The sequence below is a fragment of the Scardinius erythrophthalmus genome (assembly GCF_964197995.2).
Source record: "Scardinius erythrophthalmus genome assembly, chromosome: 4".
In the NCBI taxonomy this organism is placed as follows: Eukaryota; Metazoa; Chordata; class Actinopteri; order Cypriniformes; family Leuciscidae; genus Scardinius; species Scardinius erythrophthalmus.
Window position 1 is genome coordinate 32736374 of NC_138224.1, and position 20514 is coordinate 32756887.

Sequence of the window (20514 nt, forward strand, 5' to 3'; positions counted from 1 at the left end):
AAGATGATCTCTTTATATCTCTCCAATTAAATGTAAAAGATTCACTGTCAGAATGTATACACGACATATTGATTATCATTACCGAAACAAGTAGTTTTCTGGATTTAGAAAATTGTTAGATTTAATTTTTTTTATAAAATTGTACTTCATTAATGTCTAATTATAGGCACTGAGTAAAAGATTAGCTAAGTCATCATGGATTCTCTATTGTTAGCAAAACATACCAAGGCATCTCATCCTCCGAAACACCATTCTCATATACCGCAACCATTTAAGGCCAGTTGTGGTAGAGAGAACTTCTGTTTCGGAAATGAGAATTTATTCATTGTGTACTACTTTTAAATATACCTTATGGATTTAATATTAATTAAAAATTTTGTTCTAACTGTTGATATTTTGCTTCATGATTTGTTTCATTGTAGGCAGTCAGCAAGTGAGAAAAAAAAAGTTTTAGCATGGCCAGGTTGACAAAGTTCAGGGAAAAATTATACAGCAACCCAGAACTGCTTGAGGAGTACAGAAGGAAGGAGAGAGATAGGTTAGGTTTGGAGATGATGCAGGTGTAATCAGCAATAAACACTCCACAGTGTTAGGAAATGTACATGAGCGTACACACACACACACACACACACACACACACACACACACACACACACACACACACACACACACACACACACACAGCCTTTTAGCCACTACTATAACAGGGCTATTTAAATATATAAATCTGCAGCAGTCTGTCATTAATATTAATAAAACACTTTTAAAAAATCAATAGTTTAATTAATAATTGTGTAATAATAATGTAATAATTATAGTTGATAGTATAACTGTTCCTGAACATTTCTATTAGATCTACCTGAAAAACTTGAAGCACTCTTTATTTTAGCTGTGTCTTCATTCTTATTGTATTTATTTGTGCTTCAGTTTGTAATTTATTTTTTTAATTATTTGTAAATTCAGTACAAAGAAATTTAGCTCAACCCCACAAGTTCAGGCCCTGTATAGGATACACACACACACAAACACACAGAGAGACACAGACACACACACCGTAAGCATTAAGTTTATACTATAGGATGATGTGTACATAAAAGTTAATTTTCTTCCCCATGTTGTGAGACTTGCTTATTTAACCCTCTGGAGTCTGGGCTGTTTTTGGGGCCCTTGAGATGTTCTGACATGCCCTGACATTTGTGCTTTTTTCAGTTGCTTATAAACATATTAATGGCAAAGGTGTAAATTCACTCTATAAAGCACAAACAGCGCTACAATAATATGTGAGCCACGTGAATGTACATGTTTTCATTTTTGAGAGAATAATGTTTATGCATGGATATTGAAAAAACTAAAAACTAAAATTTCTGAAATAAGGCCACAAAACAAATAGTAAATATGTGTCAATAAGACTTTTGACTAATGGATGTCCTCGCCTAGAATTTTTTCTTCAAAATTATGTGAAAATAGTCTTGCTTTATTGTTCACATAAAAACATACATTGATTTAAATTGATGTAAAACAGGTTTTGCTTGAAAAGCCAATATGCGAGGGGGCGTGAACGAGGAGTGGTTTACACCTGAATTACCACCCACTCTGCATAATGATGAGCCATTCACACAGGTGTGAAACTGGCTGAGCCACAATGCAAGGACAAAGGATATTTAGAAGAAGACTTAAATTGACCATTTAAGATTTTGCTTACATCTATCTTGTACATATGTTTTGCTATTTTATTAAAAAGGTTACAATTACAACAATAATTACAATTTCAACAATATTTAAAGTGTACTCTTTCTTTGTAAAAAAAAAAAAAAAAAAGCCTACATTTTATCTATGTATTCATTACTTTGAATATAGCCAACAAACATCTTAGTTGATGACTTTATTTTTGACAAAAATAGTAGGCTATTTTATATATAGAAATTGCTAAACAAAAGCTTATTTGATGTGGCAGTATATTCTACAGTAAAAACTGTACCCAAATCTACTAAACCAAGTGTTGTCTTTCATATTTCGCCTGACTGTAATGTTGTTTTCATGAAATATTAGGGCATATAAATGTTAATTTGCAGTTCACGTTGCTTATACAAATAGCCTACATTTTATTTCAACCTATTTCAGTCGATTTTTACTCATCTCAGTATAGCAATACAGTTTGCTAAAAAATCATCATTCGTTGACGATAGGCTCGCGATCTTTGCAGTAGGCTAGTGAACGCACCGGAGAAATGCACATTTATTATACATAGTTTGTTTTGGATGGTTTTGTGTAGAACCAGTTTTCTGTAAATATATTTCACATTTTTTAGACATGTGAGGCGAGTAGGCTCATGATTCATGATGATCTCCAGTTCAAGCACCATGTTGTGATTGCTAGCCTATATTTACTTTAAATCCAGGAAATTTGTTAATAAAAAAAAAATTAAAATTAAGATACAATTGATACAAAACGAAATTCGTTTTAAAGAAAGGATTTGTACTTTCTGTTTTGAGGTCTCTGTGAAAGTTTTAGAGCGCTGGCGTCCATAATGGAGAACTGTCACGTATTATTGTTTTTTTGCCAGCTGTGGTAAACAGCGCGCATCTATGCCGTTCGTTCATTCATAAACAGAAACCCGAGAAGGAAAAACTTACTAGTATTCCTCAGCTCGTATTCCTCGTATTCCTCATTATTCCTCACAGCGCTGCGAGACGGTGAAGTAATGTTCTGAATAAACTGGTGTTTTGGTTTTCTCATGCTGATGATAGGGGCGTTCACAGGATTGCGCGGATTACCTCAGCCATTTGCGTTTGAATAGCACGCGCTCTCCGTGGGCGGAGTCACATTACATTTGAATTAGCTCTAATGAGGTTGACTGGAATCGCTCTCTTTTAATACAGATTTCACAAGATGAGAATATTTGTTTTTTTATATAAATTACTTCATTAAAAAGAAGAGAATTCAAGCTTCATGCCTGTGTGTCTGAATGCCTGTTTGACTGCGTATTCACTGAGATATTGCTCATTTTCGGACGCGCTTCAGAATGGACTACAGGGACAGAGAGAAGGCAGAACTCGCTTCGTGTTTATTTTTCTTTATTTGGCAAAAAGCACAACACTTTGTTTTTATTGTGAGTATACACAAAAATAATACACATTTAACAGAATCGATTGATGTATGAAACTTGTTTTGTAAAATCAAAGTCAAAAGAGAATTTTGGGTCTCAATCAACTCATAAGGAAAAAAAGCGAGCAGATCACGCCGGCGTGATCTCCGACCTCTGAGGGTTAATGTCTTGCTATCCGCTTCCAGGTATCAAAAACGAAAACAAACTGGCAAAATAAAAAAAAACTGAAGAGCTGACTAAGAAGCAACATGAAAAGAAAAAAAGACAATGGCGGGAGAACTCAAAGTGTTATTATAAAAGAAAGAAACAGCTTAAAGCTGTACTAGACACAACACCATCTAGTGAGGAAGATGATTCACTTCAGCTTATTCAAGAATCAAACGAAGTTCAAGAAAATCTTCAAGAAATTCTTCAAGAAGCCGCCCCAAAAGAACAGCCATTCTTGTCTCAACAGGTAAATGTCCCAGTAAAAAAATATATATATATAAGAATTATGTTTTAGCTCTTTAGTGTTTAAAAAAAAAATTACATTTGAAAGGTGAGCTGAATTCTCAAGTTAGAAGAACCAAGGAAGTTCCACATATTTTTTACATTATGTTAATGCAAGAATGAATAATTATAATTTTAAATCATAATTAAATTCAACTAATATAACACACTATTCTCAAAAGTTCTAAAGCTGTCTTTTGAATTCTCCATTTGTGATTTTTTTACAGTGTAATTCCATCAGCTCAACTCCTAAAAAAAAAGAGATTTCTATACAGACACCAAGACAAATAAATACATCTACCCCAAAAGAATCACCCAAAATGAAGAGAAGAAAAAAAAAGACTATCAAAATTGATGGGAAAGTTGCGCCACACAGAAAAGAAGCTTCTGGACAGAACTAAAGAGATTGTAAACCTAAAGAAAAGACTGAGAAGACTTGAGAAGAGGGAGAAAAAGCAGGCACTTGTGAACATGGAAGGCAGAGAGGTCCATAAAAAAAACTAGAAAAAGAGGTCACCAGGAAATACTACCCAACAGCCAGAGAAGATTAATGCGCATAATTGTAAGTCAATTCTTTCACCAAGATGAAGTTTCAACTATAATAAATGGCAAATCTGGTGAAATTCGGAAAAAGGGACAGATATTTCGAAAGAGAGCCTTGACAGACAATATGGAAAATCTTAATAGAAGATTTCTGTCTGAGAATCCCAGGCACAAACTTTCCATGTCTCAGTTGTGTAAACTTAAGCCATTTTGGATTGTCCACCGTAGAGTAAAAGACAGAGAAACTTGTGCGTGTAAAACATGAAAATTTTGGCCAGAAGATAAAAAAGCTGATTCATATTGACTACAGTGAGAACTACGCTTGTAAATATACCAGAGAAATAAAAGAAACTCACTTTGGAGGTGGCAACCAGCAGGTAACCCTCCATACTGGAGTTATTTATCTTAGTGGGGAGAAGGTGCAGTCCTTTGCATCGCTTTCAGCCTGTCTTCAGCACAATGCCACAGCCACATGGGCTCACCTTGACCCGGTACTGAGGAGCATACGAGAGGAACATCCAAATGCAAGGAACATCCACTTCATTTCAGATGGGCCCACATCTCAGTACCGGAACAAAACAAACTTTTATATAGCTTCGACAGTGCCATTTATGCAAGGATTTAATCATGTAACGTGGAATTTCACAGAGGCGTCCCATAGAAAGGGTGCTCCTGATGGAGTGGGTGGTGCCTTGAAAAACCTGGCTGACAGAATTGTGTCCTATGGTACCAGCATACCAGATGCTGATACTCTTTTTGAGCAGCTAAATCTGAATTCATCTGTAAGGCTCTTTAAGATAACGGAGGAAGATGTAAAAACAAGTGCTGAGTTAGTACCACCAGATCTGAAGACAGTACCTGGGACAATGAGAATTCATCAGGTGAATAAACATATTGAACAACATTTTCAAACAAAATGCAAACAGGCTAAAGTAACTATTACTAAAAAGAGAAAAAATATATTTTTAGGTCGCTGGATGAAATATCCTTAAAACTGTAAATAGGAGAACTAAAGTAAACTGAGTACTGAAATGTAGTTTATGACTGTACATGCTATGAGTATGGATGCAACTAAAATGAAACAGTTATGTGGGTTAATTCAAACTCTAAAAGAGAGATATTTAAGTTTTAAAGATATGTTAAACATACACATTCTATCATTTGATATTAGTTTGTCTTTATTTAATATATATATATGAGTTTTAATAAAGTTTTAAAAAATTACTATTTTCTCCTTCAGCTAACATCAACAAAACCAGGCCTTATCAACACCAGAGAAGTGTCCTGCTTTTGTGATTTTGCCTGTGGCTGTTTCAGTCCAAGAGAGTTTGACTTCCGAAACAATGTGGAGCCAGAAAAGGAAAAAGCAGTGTCAGTTTTGGATGAAGGAAAGTGGGTCCTTGTACAGTATGATGGAGCATTGTTCCCTGGCATAATCACACAGGTATAAATAACTATTTGGTGGTATTGATATGTGGTTTTGTTGATGATATGTGGATATTGATGATATAATTAATATTCTTATTAATATTTACCTTCTAGATTGTAGATGGTCAATATGAGGTGGACACAATGAGTTGTGCTGGACCAAATAAATTCTACATTCCGTCCATTAAATATGAGGGAGAAAAGGTCTGGTACTACTTTGAAGACATAAAAGCAGTTATTCCAGAACCTCAACCGGCAACGTCCTCCGCTCGACACTTCTGTGTGTTGCCTGAGATCTGGGAAAAGTACCACACTAAATGTCTGTGAAAAGAGGGTAGCAAGTTGCATCCTACTTACACCACAGCTACCTGTTTTTCAGTGCCATGTTAAATGTTCATGTTTTTAGGCACATGTGTATTCCTGTTTTAATGTTTTTGTTAATTTTTTATTATTATTATTATTATTGTGCTGTAGCAATTGAACTGTGTTGACACACCAATCCCCTCTTAAAGGATTAGTTCACCTCAAAATGAACATTTCCTAATAATTTACGCACCCCAATGCCATCCAAGATATCCATGTCTTTCTTTCCTCAGTGACTCTATTCTATTTTGAAGATTTGTGCTGGCTGCACAAGTCTAATTTAAGGCTCTCACAAATAAATAGTATGGGTATATTATACATTTTCTGAGTCATCAGAGTGCCTTGAGTATTGAAGTTGTTGAGTTTTGTGTCCGTGGTGTTCTTTCATGCCACAGGGATAAAAGAAAGCATACAGTTTAGGCGGAAATTGTGAAAAAAATGTGTGTTATTTCTGGTTTAAAGAAAATGTGACCTCTGTGTTTGTCAGACGGATTTAATACTGGGCTTAAATGAAAGCCTAAAAGGTCCCCTTTCCAACGATACCAAGCACCATATTATAGAATATTGACAATATCCCTAGCATGAGCCTAAACCAGATATACACCAGATTTCAAAAAACGGAATTTATTTTAGGGGGTTAGTAACTTCATTAGCTGAAAAAAAGTGATTTCGCTACCACCCCTGCACTGCTATCATGATTTTTCTAGTACTAGGAGTGTATACCTTGCCAAAAATCACAATGAGACTTTGTCCCCCCAGATGATACCGATGGACCAAATTTGGGGCCCTTGGCTCATGGACTAAAACTAACAACCTGAGTGGACAAGATTCAAAGATATGCCAGACAAGTGTCATTTTTATTAGCACAATAATAGATGCAGCTAAATCATTAGCTCATAAAAATGACTAATCAGAAGCTGTTGTCTTGCCTAGTCTTTATTCTACACAGCCAAATTTTTCTGGAGAGATCTTTTGTGGTTGAGGTTTGATTTTGCCCAGAGCTAGAATCATTGGGCTTCCATATGAATAGTATTCTGGTCCAATAAACACCTTCACACCATCAGCATCACAGAAGCCGGCATCAATTTTAGGGAAGGGAATAGGCATCTCCTTTTTAACAACTCTGGGTGTGGCCGCAAGATCAACTTCATATATCTTTTGACCTGAGGAGAAAAATCAGACAATTGTCATGTTGGAAACTGAGACACTTACTTACATAACCACAGTACTTTGATAACAGATGTGAGGTATCTCACTATGGGAAATGCCTCAGGTGTGAGCAATCCTGGAAGCGCTATATGCCCCATATCTGTCAGTTGACAGACCAATTAATTCTCAGCATATCTCTTTTCCTTGCAACTACGAGAAGGGAAGTGTGGAAGTGTCAAAAGGGGACAGAGATAGTGCATTAAGGTCCACAGACAGATCCCACGGCGGAATCAGTAACTTTGAAACCCTGTTCAAATGCAGCGCACCAACCTACATGAGTAGGTGTTGACCTGTGGTTTTCCTGTCAATCCCCAGATAGCACGCAGAAATTGTGACAAGATAAACCTTAACTGTTGAAAAGGTTCTGCCCTTATCCAGCAGTTCCTGCAGAAAACAACACATCTGCAACTGAACAGAGGAAAAAGACAATGTGTCTGTGTGCGCACCACTGCTCAAAAACATTATATTTCCGATCATATGCAGAGTGTGTTGAAGCCACTCTCACATTCAGAATAGTCTCAATCATCCTTCAAGGCATACCCGTAACCCTCAAGTTTTATTTCTAATGCCATTCTCTTCATCTTCCTCCAAAGAGACGAGCAATCACCTGTCCTCCTCTTTATCCCCTCTTAAGGTGTCTGATTCAGGGGAGAAATTTCAGGAGAAATCTCATCCATTAACGTTCAGCAGCGTACCTAGAATAATGGGTTGAATAGTTTAGCAGCCACCCTTATGAGGATCTGCTGAGGAGGAGCTTCACAGGGAAGAGAACGAGAATGAAGTAGGGACCACTAGCAGCGATATATATTAGGGAGGCGGGCCTCTCACATCACTGTGGTGATTGGCCTGTCAGCTGACAGACGTGGTGTAATTGGTGCTTCCAGGATTGGTCACGCCTGAGGCGTTTACCATAGCAAGATATCATACATATATTTGAAAGAGAACCAAATGCAATAATTTAATATTTTTTAAATGACAAAAATACCAGGAGCAAGGAAATAGGAAACACAAGGAAAACAGACCCGTGCCACAAATGACAAGGAACATTGAAAACACAAGGGCTTATATACACACAAGGGTAATTGTCTAATAAGACACAGGTGCACACAATGGACCCTTTTTACTGTGATGATGAGTTTCCAGTTATCACCATTGCAAATTTAGTTAAGTTTTTCATATTTTCAATTAATTGACATTTATAATGCTATACTTTGTGTTATATTTCCTTGGCAGTAAATTATATATAAATAAAAAAAAAATAAAGGGACACCAGGCAAGCCTGAGTGTTTTTTCTCTACAAAGCCCCCCCTAGTGTCTGGTAGTAAATGCTTTCAAACACACTGTTATAAAAACGAACTGTTGTCCCTCCCCCCTCGCCACAAACAACCCAGCTGATCAGCTGTCAACCCAGCTGAGCAGAGGAACCGGCCATTTCAGAACCAGTTATGTCTACCGAGGTAAGTAAAGTAATATTTTCTTTCCACCTGATGGCGAGTTTTTTTATTTTTTTTATTGTGTTGTCATGCATACTAGTATTTTTACCGAGAACGAACGATATGAAAGAGGCGAACTACTGCTTTAGTGTTTTGTTTTTTTTAGGGGAAATGCACAGTACACACTGATGATGGCTTAGGCCGAAACGCATCTGTGTGGACATGGTTACAATAAATTTATGAAATTATACCTTGAGAGTGCGGTTTTTCATCTTTATTTTTGGGAGAGTGGGCATGAGCATAAAAATATATATATATCGAACGCAATGAAAGTACAACCATGCACGAAATAAAATATCGAAGTGTTACTTACAAGCGCAAAAGCAAGAATGCGAGGTCTGCATCTGACTTGGAGCCTTCTCTGTCTTTTAGCTCTCGCCATTCTGAAAAAGCTTGACCAATGTTGATACGTGTGCGAGCCCTCGCTCGGTCTGAAGCTCTTTTCCTTTTCTTTGCATATTCCGTCAAGGGTTTTCGCTGCTTCTTCCCCGGCTCTGCCATTATAGCCTACACACGTTTGCAACAATCGCTAGCCTGCCTCTGTGCTGGGGATGCTTGCCGTAAACTGATCCTGCTTCTCGCGAGAGTCGCGATGTCTGAGACTTTGTGAGACTGAAGGACGCGGGTAGGATACACCGAACTTGCAAGCAGGATATTCTTCCTACAGGAAGTAGGGGCAGGCGAGAGAGTCTTCATTCGCCCTGTAATGAATCATTTAACCATATACCGACTTACGAAGATGATTAATTAACACGAAAACGTTGCCTGGTGTCCCTTTAACACTGCTGCTTGAGTGTTTCTAATACACAGCTGAGGAAGTTTCACATCATTCTCCTGACTGCTGTAATTAATCTCCATATTTTTACCTGTTTTAAAAAAGTCATGGTATTGCTGTCATGGATTTTTTTTCTTTTGATATGGGAGCAAATAGGAATACAAAAATTATATTTTCTGTTGTCTCCCATTCACCACTATAGAAGTTTAGCCAACATTGACAACTTCTGCTTCAGAGAATTTCGGAAATGTGAAAAGGCTTCATCAGGAACAGGAACTAGAAGCAAACTAAAAGTCCACTAAAGCCGTCCCTGCCTGTTCTGTCACTTCACTTAGACCTTCTTTGAGTTCCCTGCCTATATTGTCATGACTAGGAGTGCCATCTCTGACTTTCCCAAGATCCCTGTCATTACTAAAACTTCATGGCCTGTCAGAGCCACTCTGACATGTATCATGGTTGCGCTTCAGGCGGTTCAAGTTTGAGTCCCGGCATGTGGACCTTTCCCGATCCAGTCCTCTTCTCTTTCCCACTTCATACTATCCTATCCTATCCTATCCTATCCTATCCTATCCTATCCTATCCTATCCTATCCTATCTCAATAATGGACAAACACACACACACTAAAAATGAAGAGTCATGGCCTGTCCAAGCTGCTCTGCCTCAACATGGTCTTCATCCCCACCGGCACCCAAATGTCCCCCTTCTGTGGTCTCCTGCTTTGCCACCTCCGTGTCATATTCTGCCTGTGTTTGCTTTTGTTTAAAAAAATTAGTTTGTTTCTTGTTCCTATTTCTCCCTTGTTAATCCTTGATTGTTTCCAGGAATGTCTTGTTAGTCAATTACCCTTTTTGTATGCAAGCAATTGTTTCCTGTATTCATTGTATGGTCTTGTCAATTTCATTACCATTTAGAGGTACATAGTTCTGTTTCCGTGGTTTCTTGTTTTCTCCTTGTTTTGTTATTTGATTATTTAACTGCATTTGGATCCTTTGTCTCATCTCTGAGAATGTTACAGCATTATTGCATGACAGTAAAGATCTTAGATAGGAGTCACTCTAGGAAGTGAAGAGGACATTCAATTTAAATGCTTATTAGTATTACATCCTTCGCTCATCTTGTCCTCACAACATCTAAATACTGTATAGGTAAATGGTGATGAATAATCTGATGAAAATCACATATTATTCCTACCTTGTATAAAGTGTAGAGTGTGCTGTTTTGGACACAAAAATGCTGCATCCACAGGACCATCGATGCCTAGTTCTTCCTTCAGAGGTTTAGGGTAGCCCTCTATGAGAGTATAATGGACTGCCGACTTGTAGATATAGACTTGACCACCCTATTTGTGCAAAACAAAATAATCTGGTCACCACATGCTGAACACTACCTCTTTAAAATTGTAAAAATGAAAGAAAAGGCTTTGAAATGTCAGGATAAAAATAATAGCAATGGAAATCTATTTAAACCTTAGGTTCTTTAAGTATTTATTTTACCTGGATGATGTACATATTATCACCATAAGAAAAAACAGCATCCACTCCACCAGAGATTTCCTTCCATAACCTTGAAATAGGGAAATGGTGACTGCCATCTCGGTGTGTGTCCAAACGCAAGTACATTGCATCTGTAAGTATAGTATAGTTATATTGTGCTCAAACTTTAGATTATGGTCTTATTCTAACTATTAACTACAAGTTTTGCCTCCGTAAACTCAATTACTGCTTTTTAATAGTAAAGGTAGTTGTTAAGTTTAGGTAATGGGTAGGATTAAGGAATGTAGAATTTGGTCATGCAGAATAAGCCATTAATATGTGCTTTATAAGTACTAATAAACAGCCAATATACTAGTAATATGCATGCTAATAAGGAACTAGTTCATAGTGAGAATTGTTAAGTAGAATTTTCACATATTAAAAGAAGAAAACATAGATTGCAATGATACTGTATTTACCATGGAATGCATATGATCTCCCTTTATCATCTGTGGTAATAGCATGCAGCTTGACCTCACTGCAGCGTAGCCTTTTTGCACCACCTCCATGACCTAAGGAACAATTTCAACTAGACATTAAGTAAAAAATTCAAGGTAAAATGAGATATAATAGAGATATACTAACAGAAAAGCTCAGAATGGACATGAAAACAGAACTAATTGACTCACCAAATCCTCCACCGCACCTCATGAAGTAGTTTCGGGCATGCTTAGGATATGTTCCTGTCACCTCCCCAGAAACAGGATGGAATCTAGTGAAGTTGTAACCATGGAAACAATAATAGTGCTCTAACCAGCGAAAGGCAGATGTGCAGTTTGGCAAGTGTGTCCACATCTTCTTCTTAACTGTCTTTGTCTTGATGTCATAGCTGTAAGTTTCGTTTCCTGCAGAGGTTTGTTGTGTTATATATTAATGTGCAAATCACACTCTATACTATAAGCAAAGCACCAAATTCGGAAACACTTTATTTTGATGGTCCCTTTTGAACATTTTGGTGACTATAAGTAACGTCAAATACATGCCAACTAACTCTCATTAGAGTATTAGTAGACTTTTTGCTTAATATCTGCTAACTCTTTATGATGGTCCTCCAACAGACATTATACTGACTATAGGTAAATTTGCAACTACATATCAACTTATTCTAACCCTAACCCTACCAGTTAGAAGACATGTAGGTGTAACGTTACTTATAGTGAACAGAATGTGTTAAAGAAACCATCAAAATAAAGTGAATCCACAAAATCTGCACACACAATGCTAAGGTATACCCATAATAGTTGTATTCTGAGTATGTAACAGCTTTATAAAGCCACCCAATCTTTAAATAACTAAATTGTCATGGTTGATATGTATGTAGAGCATATGTGATTCAATAACCTTTGAAGAACAGCACTGAATCAGTAATGCATTCTCCTTTGGGACACTCAACAGCAGCATCTAAGTGGCTGGGGATACCAGGAAACTCCTGCTGTATCTCCACAGGGTAGCCTTTCTCAAGGGTGTGGTTGTAAAAGCTGAAGACTTTGTCATCCTTAATAGAAAAATAGAAAATACTCATCAGCATCAAACTGCATGTCTATGGTTGTTATATTATAGACTGTAGGCTTGGGTTTGCACAGTGTGAACACAAATATTTGAATAAGTTCCTAGTTGTGCAAAGTTGATTTCAAATTGTTTTGATAAAGGTACTTTCTGTGTAGAAACATTCATGTGACAGCTGGTGAGGTACAAGATGTAACTCATAAAAAGCACCAGAAAAAAGTAGATGCGGTCATGAACAGTGGCATCATCTTGATGGTGCATGTGGAAGGCTGCATCAACATGACCCAGGTGATGATAGTCGTCCAGTTCTTTGAAGATGCTGCGTGAGAGCTCAGCTGATCCAACGAAACCTTTCCATAAATGGTCACCTGAATATGAATAATTAAAATCAAGAAATCTATATTAAATTTAACTCGACCTGGCATGGCCATATAAGGACATTTCTAATACATGGTGTGGAATAATAAAAGATGAATGGTCAAAGTAGACCTTTGAAAAAGAAAGTGTTTCCTTTTTCATCAGGAGTGATGGCATCAAACTCAATGCCTTTACACCGGTCAGGTTTGGCATCATGGTGCTCCTCCCCTTTAGGATGTTCCTCAGGGGCATCTATGATGATATGATTACATTAATGTATCATTCATGACATCTAGAGCATGCAGTAGTCCTTGCACACTGAGTCTGAGTATTTATTTTTTAACATGTAAAAAATTCGGACGGGAATTTCTGACTCCACCTTTAAGGCCTTCCACACTGCCTCCGAAACTTTCATCCGTCATAAAAAAATTCGGATCGGGTTAAATTTAAAATAATAATAATTTATTTTAAAATAATCCTCAATGCATGAGGACTCCATTTTGTATTGTTTTGTGATTTTTTTTTTTTTAAATAACTAATATAATTAATACGCATGGAACTCAGTGTGCAAGGTTTCTGTGCATGGTGAATTTCTGGGATGACAAATACAAAGAAACGCATACAAAATTTTCAGACACAGTGTGCAAGGACCTTAAGTATACTGCCATTGCACATCCAGTCTGTAGTCAAACATAACACATTTAACCCCTTTAACATAACATCAGCATATTAATATATTGATAGTAAAAGCCTCCAGTGTGGCAAGAATTTAGCAATTTTTCAAAATATTATGATAGATTTTCATGCTTACCTTTTATCATGACATCAAGGTGCCTGAAATAAAGAAAGCTGTTTCAGAGATTTAAGCTTTTAAGCTATAACTATAGGCTATATGAGTGTATAACCCATAAAACTAACATGAATTAAGCAAGGACAATTTGTAGCTAAAGTGCATGTTTTAGCAAACTGCTGCCTACTGATGAAATATTAAGGTATTTCTGGAAGGCAGCCAGATAAATACAAATGCTGATGTGGACTTTAATCAGTCAGTATCTGTTATTGATTGCTCTCCAACAGCACAAACAACGATAGCCCAAATTTAAGCTTACAATCAAACAGAGGTTGATGGAAATATACTGGTCAAATATGTCCTAAAAAATAGCTTTTACTCACCACATTTATTCTGCAGAAAGCTAAGTATATACAAGTGTTTTACTGTATGTAAGACAGAGTGCTGTGATTAAACTAATACTTATTTGTTCCAATGCATTTGAGGATCTTTAGAAAACTAAAGGCTGTTTTGGATGTATTTGCAGTCTTTTCTAGATATAATGTGATATTGTATCAGATACTCACGCTGGAGCGGCATTGCTCAGAGCTAGAGCCAAGCATACACACAAGGAAAGAAACAGCGCTGTCATGATGAGCTGTCCAGGTTAGCTGAAAAGGCACTGAAGTAGGGACTACAACGGGCCTTTATAGTGGAGCTCTCAGTGGGTGGATGCGTTGAATGTTGGAGTGTGAGCTGTATTCCTTTGGTAAACATGACCAAATGTACAGACAGAGCTGTCCAGAACAGGGGAGAAGATTCCATTATTACAAAATCCCCATTTTAGAAAACAAATCATTAATCATGTTAGCCCTTGTGCTGTGTTGAAAACCCTATAACACTTGTGATGTTCCCGTAAATCTCTCGTTATGCTCCGTTTTCACCAAATATTAGATAAAATCTTTTTGTCAGCTTATCAATTCTTTCAATTATGACAGGTTTTGTATTTATTTTTTATACTGATCGATTGTAGGCCTTGTTTATCTGAGCTTATGTACCTTAGTTTTTGAGTGAAAAAAATCATTATTTGTGGATAATTTTGTCAATTTTACATAAAATATGAAAAAAAAATGCACTGTTAATCACAATAGTTAAACATTAACCAGGAAAAGTTTTGAAATGGTTCTATTTTGTACAAAATGGTACAAAGTCACACTTGTGGTGTTCCCGTCAAAAATGACCAGCCTACAAAAAATAGCTTTGTTGTGAAAATTCCAATAAGAAATAGGATAACCTTTCACAGGTGAGAATGTGTTGGTTAGCTTTTTAGATGTATTAACTTAATATTACAGGATTGAACTATGGTACTTTTTTAATGTTTTTACTTTTACTATGGTAACTTTTTATGTTATGTTAGCTGACACCCTCTTGTTGTATTGTGTTAGTTTAGCAAAATCATCTGCTTAAGTCTATTGCAGATATAGATATTCTTACATGTGCCTAACTACGGCAGCAGACGGTCAGTCAACTTGCTCTTGAAATAGGGTGACCACCTGGTTATTTTTCTATTTCAGGACAGCAGGACAATAAATGTGCTACTATTATACTATGTAAATATTGATTTACATTAGTTGGAAAGCCTATTTGCCATCACGTTGGATGTTTTTTTTTTCTATTTACAAATCAAAAATTCCATCAAAAAACTGAAAATCATTAGTAGCTCAAAACAATTATTGACTAAACTATATACCTTATTAATATCTACTGATACAATATTATAAATTCCAGTTAAGCAATGGGAAAAGGACCTTAAGATAAACACAGATATACATTTTTGGAGACAAATTTGTATCAGCACATTTAGTTGGAGTAGAAACACCAAAATACCAAAATATATTTTATATAGAATACATTTAAAACAATATAAAATTTCTAAAATGGGTCCGGCGGATTCTGACAAATGTATTCACTGCACACTCAATATTCCAGATGATTATCTTCATGCACTTTGGTCCTGTCCATCAATTACTCCATTTCAGAAAGATGTTACTGCTAAACTATTTGTTTATTTTAACTGCGAAATCCCTGCAACTCCATTATTATGTCTCTTAGGTGACCATTCACAAATAAAACCCACGCCAGATTACGCAACCCCTAATCTCTAGTTAATCAACAATTTTAAACTGGAAAAATAAAAACAGAATCTCTGTTACACAGTGGCAAAAATATTAAGAGACTACATTAATAATGAAAAATGGATAGCCATATTCAAACATAAGATATCTGAATTAAAACAACTGTATGGCTCCATTGTTCTTTTTACGTTACCCTGATTTGCGAATTAATGCCCCTATTGAATACATGCTCTTATGTACAAATAAGTGTACATATCTGCAGTGAAACATTTTCAAAATAGTTTTTTGAATATTATAATAATATGCTTTTTTATTATTATTATCTATTTTTTCTTATTTCCTCTATTTGTATGTGTACGTGTGTAACTCTTTGAATGATCTCATCTAAGCCTCTAATCTCTCTATCTTCATGTAGAATTAAAGGTACCATATGCTTTTGTTTTCTTCTTTTTTTGTCACACCATTGTTGCCATTACTGTTACAGGTACATCACAATTCTTTTTTATTGTTATTATTTGTATTCAGTCTTTTATATTAATTAATAATCATTAATTTATTTACTCTCTGGGCATTCTTCAGTACATCATTATTCAGTTAACATCTTCAATTTATTTATTTATCCTTCATTATTTTCTTAATTTTCTTTGTTTCTCTCTCTCGCTCACACCTTTTCTTTCTCTCTCTTTCCTCTTCTAATGTCTCTCAGAATGAAGAAAGATTTTTACAATGAATTGCTCCATCTCTCTTTCTCCCTTGCTTTCTATTTCCCTCTCCACCTCCTTTTCTATCGTTCATTTTATATATATATGTATCTCCTCAACATCTCTTTCTTTCTAACAATTCACATTTTACTACATATATAATAAATGTTTTTTTTTTTAAATAATATTTTACTTTCTTATATATTTTAGGTTACCATTATTATTTTTCCCCCACAGGCACTGCACCACCGGTAGTTGGTCTATTAAAACCGCTGTGGTAAAAAAAAACTGCCACCGTCGCAGCCCTAGAATCATGTCACCTTTGCCATGCTCCTATTCTATAAAAATTGTTGTACTCTTTTTGCTATTTCCTCTTTAATTGGTCTGATGTAGGAATGCAACAATGTGTTAACGTAATCGATTGCATAAATTAGTCAGTCGATTTGGTTTTAGGGTCATGGTTTCGGTATGATTTGGTATGTGCTATGTTCAGGGGTAAAAAGGACTGCTGTCAAAAAATAAATAAAGAAAATAAAAACAAATTGTTGTTTTCAATAAACCATATTATAAATGCAGGGCAATGCATTTTCCCCATAAATGTTTCCAAATTATCCAGTGCCTTTTTCTACTCCTGCATTATATCCACCATATGGTCCATTTGTTCATCCAGGTCATGTCTTTCCAATGGCAGTAGGATCATCAATTAGTCAAGTTCCTTCGACACCTCCAGTTCAGATTAGACCATAAGGATCCAGTCCAGGCTCTAGTCGGCATGCTTCAATCATGGAGCATTATTGAATTGTCAGGATTTGGCATGTACCTCTCATGTTCACCTAGCCTGGTTAAAACCAGACCCTTCTCAGTTGAAACTGAGTATAGGGTCTGGGGAAGCTATGTATACAAATCATTTCCAAAGGGGCGTCACCAACTGACGTAGCTCAAATTCATCTGGGCGCAGTTGTATAGTCTTAAAACCAATCAGATCGATGAAGGGGATGACGTATGCTTCGAGTGTTGTTCTTTGCTCCGGTTTTAACGAAAACGGTAAGTTTAAATCGCTCAAAACAGACGCGATAATTGATTCGTTTATATACTGTCTATGATTCAAACGAGTGATGTTTCACGGCGGCAACCGGCGTCACATGTTGACGCTAAAGGGTGCCCTTTGCGTCGGATATTAAAGAAATTTCAAAAGCGTCAGTATTATGACGCCCTAGGATGAGAATGCGTTGCATGTAAATCCCTCCCCAAACGTTTCTGATTGGTGCCGCGATTTCAGCGGCACAGTAATGAGTTTGAATGGGCTCTTCTCCAGACTATCCTGAAGAGAGAATTAAAATTCGCCGGAAGTAGTCTGGGTTTTCCCAGGCTAATGTTCACCAGCTCTTAAGTAAATTTCCTGCACATCATGTTTCCAGTTTTGCTAAACATGCTCAAACTGTTAATCTGAATGTTTCTTATAATTTGGTGGATTTTGCAAAATGGCTGGAGGAGGAAGCAGACTTTAGTAATTCAAGTATCTGACCAGTCAAAGAGGGCAACAAAGTTTCAAGTAAGAGAAGAGAGACCTCCCAAATCTCTATTCTCTATTCCTGCAGCCATCTTCCTCTAGCGTACAAATCAAGAGTAAAGTTGTAACCCCCACGGTAGAATGATCTCACCTTCGTATAGCAAACATGTAGACCCCAGACTCTTCTGTGATAATCAAGCCCATCACCTGAGTCTGTGCCCAAAATTCCAACAGTTTGATATAGATGCTAACAGAAAATTGATGCTCGATCATGGTCGTTGTTGGAGATGTGGTCAGACACATTGTTCATCCAAGTGTGATTTGAAGAGACATTGTCCCTCCTGCAAAAAGCTCCATCTAGGAGTCCTGCATGAAGTCAGTGTTTGTAAACCTGACTCTGTGATATTCTACTTAAGGGTGAATTCACGCCTGCCTTGTTTGGTTCGATTGAATCGAACTCAAGTTCGCTTCCCCCTTAGTGCAGATCTTTTGGGCAGGTGTGAATACAGCAATCGCATTCGGGTGCGGACCAAACAACCGTACAGAGACCCAGCTGAAGAGGTGGTCTCGGTCCGATTCTAAACAAACTCTGGTACGGTTTGTTTAAGGTGTGAACATGACCTGACCCAATTGCAGAAAGCACTGCGCCTTTTTTGATTTTAATTTGAATGTAATTTGGGGTCATGAAATGCCTAAACATTAGGGGTGCAACGGATCGCAGTTGATTCGTACAGACCAGTTGCCACACAGTTCGCGGATTAACTGCTAAATTGAACCATCATAGAGTGAATGTTTATAATTTGGACGTGTTTTGTCTTGCCAGTTTACACATTTAAACAGTTTTAAAGGGTTAGTTCACCCAAAAATGAAAATTCTGTCAGTAATTACTCACCCTCATGTTGTTCCAACTCTGTAAGACTTTCGTTCATCTTCAGAACACAAATTAAGATATTTTTGATGACATCTGAGAGCTGGCTCACTCCTCCATAGGCTGCAAGGTAATTGATATCTGCCAGCCCAGAAAAGTTAGTGAAGACATCGTTAAAATAGTCCAAGTGACTACAGTGGCTTTTTTTAAGCGATGACAATACTTTTTGTGTGCAAAAAAACAACAAAAATAACAACTTTATTCAACTATTAATTTTCTTCACATGACCAGCAATAGTGAGCCTACGTTCTGACGTACAACCCAGAAGCGCAGCGCTGTTACACTATGTCAATAGCTTAGGAGAATGACATGGAAGAGAAGAGAAGTCATTATTTTTGTTTTGTTTTTGAGCACAAAAAGTATTCTTGTCACTTGATAAACTTAAGGTTGAGCCCATGTAGACACTTGGACTATTTTAAACATTGTCTTTACTAACTTTCTGGGCCGGCAAGTTTCAATTACTTAGAATGGAGGAGTGATCCAGCTTTCAGATTTTATCAAAAATATCTTAATTTTTGTTCCGAAGATGAGCGAAAGTCTTACGGGATTGGAATAACATGAGGGTGAGTAATGAACACCTGCCAGGGTGAGTAATGGCAGGTGTTCAAGATACATTTTCAATGGTGTATAATAAATGATGTATAATAAATGATGTATAACTGAATACACAGTTTCCAATTCCAATGAAGATTTTAAAAGTAGTTTTTAATTGTAATCCATATACATTTTAATTCAATGCAGATAATTTTTTAAAATTCGCTGTTTGTATGCATTGCAATCACTCTTGTGTATTTTATCTTATAGATCTGTTCAAATGGGCACAAAGTGTGGACTTGGAATTCGCAGCCGACACTGAAATTTGGAATGCAAGCAGGAGACTTCATGATGCCACCAACATTCTGCTGTCGGGAAATAACTACTACAAAGTGTCACACCTGTTTAATTACATGAACTTGGGCTTTGTAGGGAAGGACACTTTTTCAGGATACTTACTACTTAGGAGCAATAAAGGACATGTGGGAGGACAAAAGATGTGCTGCAATGCAACGTATGAAGAGTAAGGATGGTGTAGTTGTATTAGGTATGTCCTATATGGCATTTAAAAAAATCTATGGAATACCTACATGTCATTCTACCTGCTGAAAAGTGTTATGCGTAATATTGAGAAAAAAAAATTACATTTCTTTAATTTTTTAGCCTCTTGCTTATTTTTTTTTATTATTATTGTTGTGCATTTTTCTGAAATATGAAATCAAATCTCATTTATTGATTTATTGTGCTCTACACAGCAGATGGACGAATGGATAGCCCCGGATACTGTGCCCAGTATTGCTCGTACACAGCAATGGAGAATGATTCTAAGGAAATCATCTCTGTTGTCACTATCGATAAAAGGCAGACCAGCCGTAATTCTGTCATAATGGAGAAAGAGGCTTTTGTAGCCACAATGGACAAGCTTCTTCGCGAAGTGCGGATTTCAGAAATATGCACCGATGCTCACGCACAAATCGCATCTATTGTGAGTAAGTTGGTAGTACTTGCCATATTATATATGTGGTGATGTTATCAGCCATCACGGGGTTAATTCCCAAATATGGCGTTTCCGCGAGGATAAAAGGAGATGCGACGGACATCTGGGTGAGCGTTTATTCCGTTTCTGGGAAGTGAC

The 20514-nt window shown here is 36.8% G+C and overlaps 1 protein-coding gene across 2 annotated transcripts; it reads right to left on the reverse strand.

Annotated features, from left to right (window-relative positions):
- Positions 1–6411: 6411 nt before the first annotated feature.
- On the reverse strand, positions 6412–14373 carry hpxb (hemopexin b). 2 transcript variants are annotated; one of them, XM_081364170.1, is made up of 10 exons: positions 14159–14373; positions 13614–13636; positions 12935–13054; positions 12656–12813; positions 12281–12434; positions 11569–11784; positions 11359–11451; positions 10901–11031; positions 10599–10746; positions 6412–7092 (listed from the first exon to the last, which is right to left on the reverse strand). In XM_081364170.1, exons 1-10 carry the CDS (start codon positions 14221–14223, stop codon positions 6866–6868), a joined length of 1335 nt encoding a protein of 444 aa, XP_081220296.1. In that variant the 5' UTR covers positions 14224–14373; the 3' UTR covers positions 6412–6865. The 2 variants fall into 2 exon arrangements, with proteins under 2 accessions (XP_081220296.1, XP_081220295.1); XM_081364169.1 differs by having other exon boundaries at positions 13614–13651; positions 14159–14287.
- Between the last annotated feature and the right edge of the window lie 6141 nt (positions 14374–20514).

Bases quoted from the DNA above. Each gene is read 5' to 3' on its own strand.
- hpxb (XM_081364169.1), bottom strand. From the start codon at position 14,223: ATGACAGCGCTGTTTCTTTCCTTGTGTGTATGCTTGGCTCTAGCTCTG. The intron at 11,452-11,568 runs GTGAGTCAATTA...ATTGTTCCTTAG, and splicing joins GAGGTGCGGTGGAGGATTTG to GTCATGGAGGTGGTGCAAAA. The intron at 10,747-10,900 runs GTAAAATAAATA...TTGCACAAATAG, and splicing joins ATAATATGTACATCATCCAG to GGTGGTCAAGTCTATATCTA.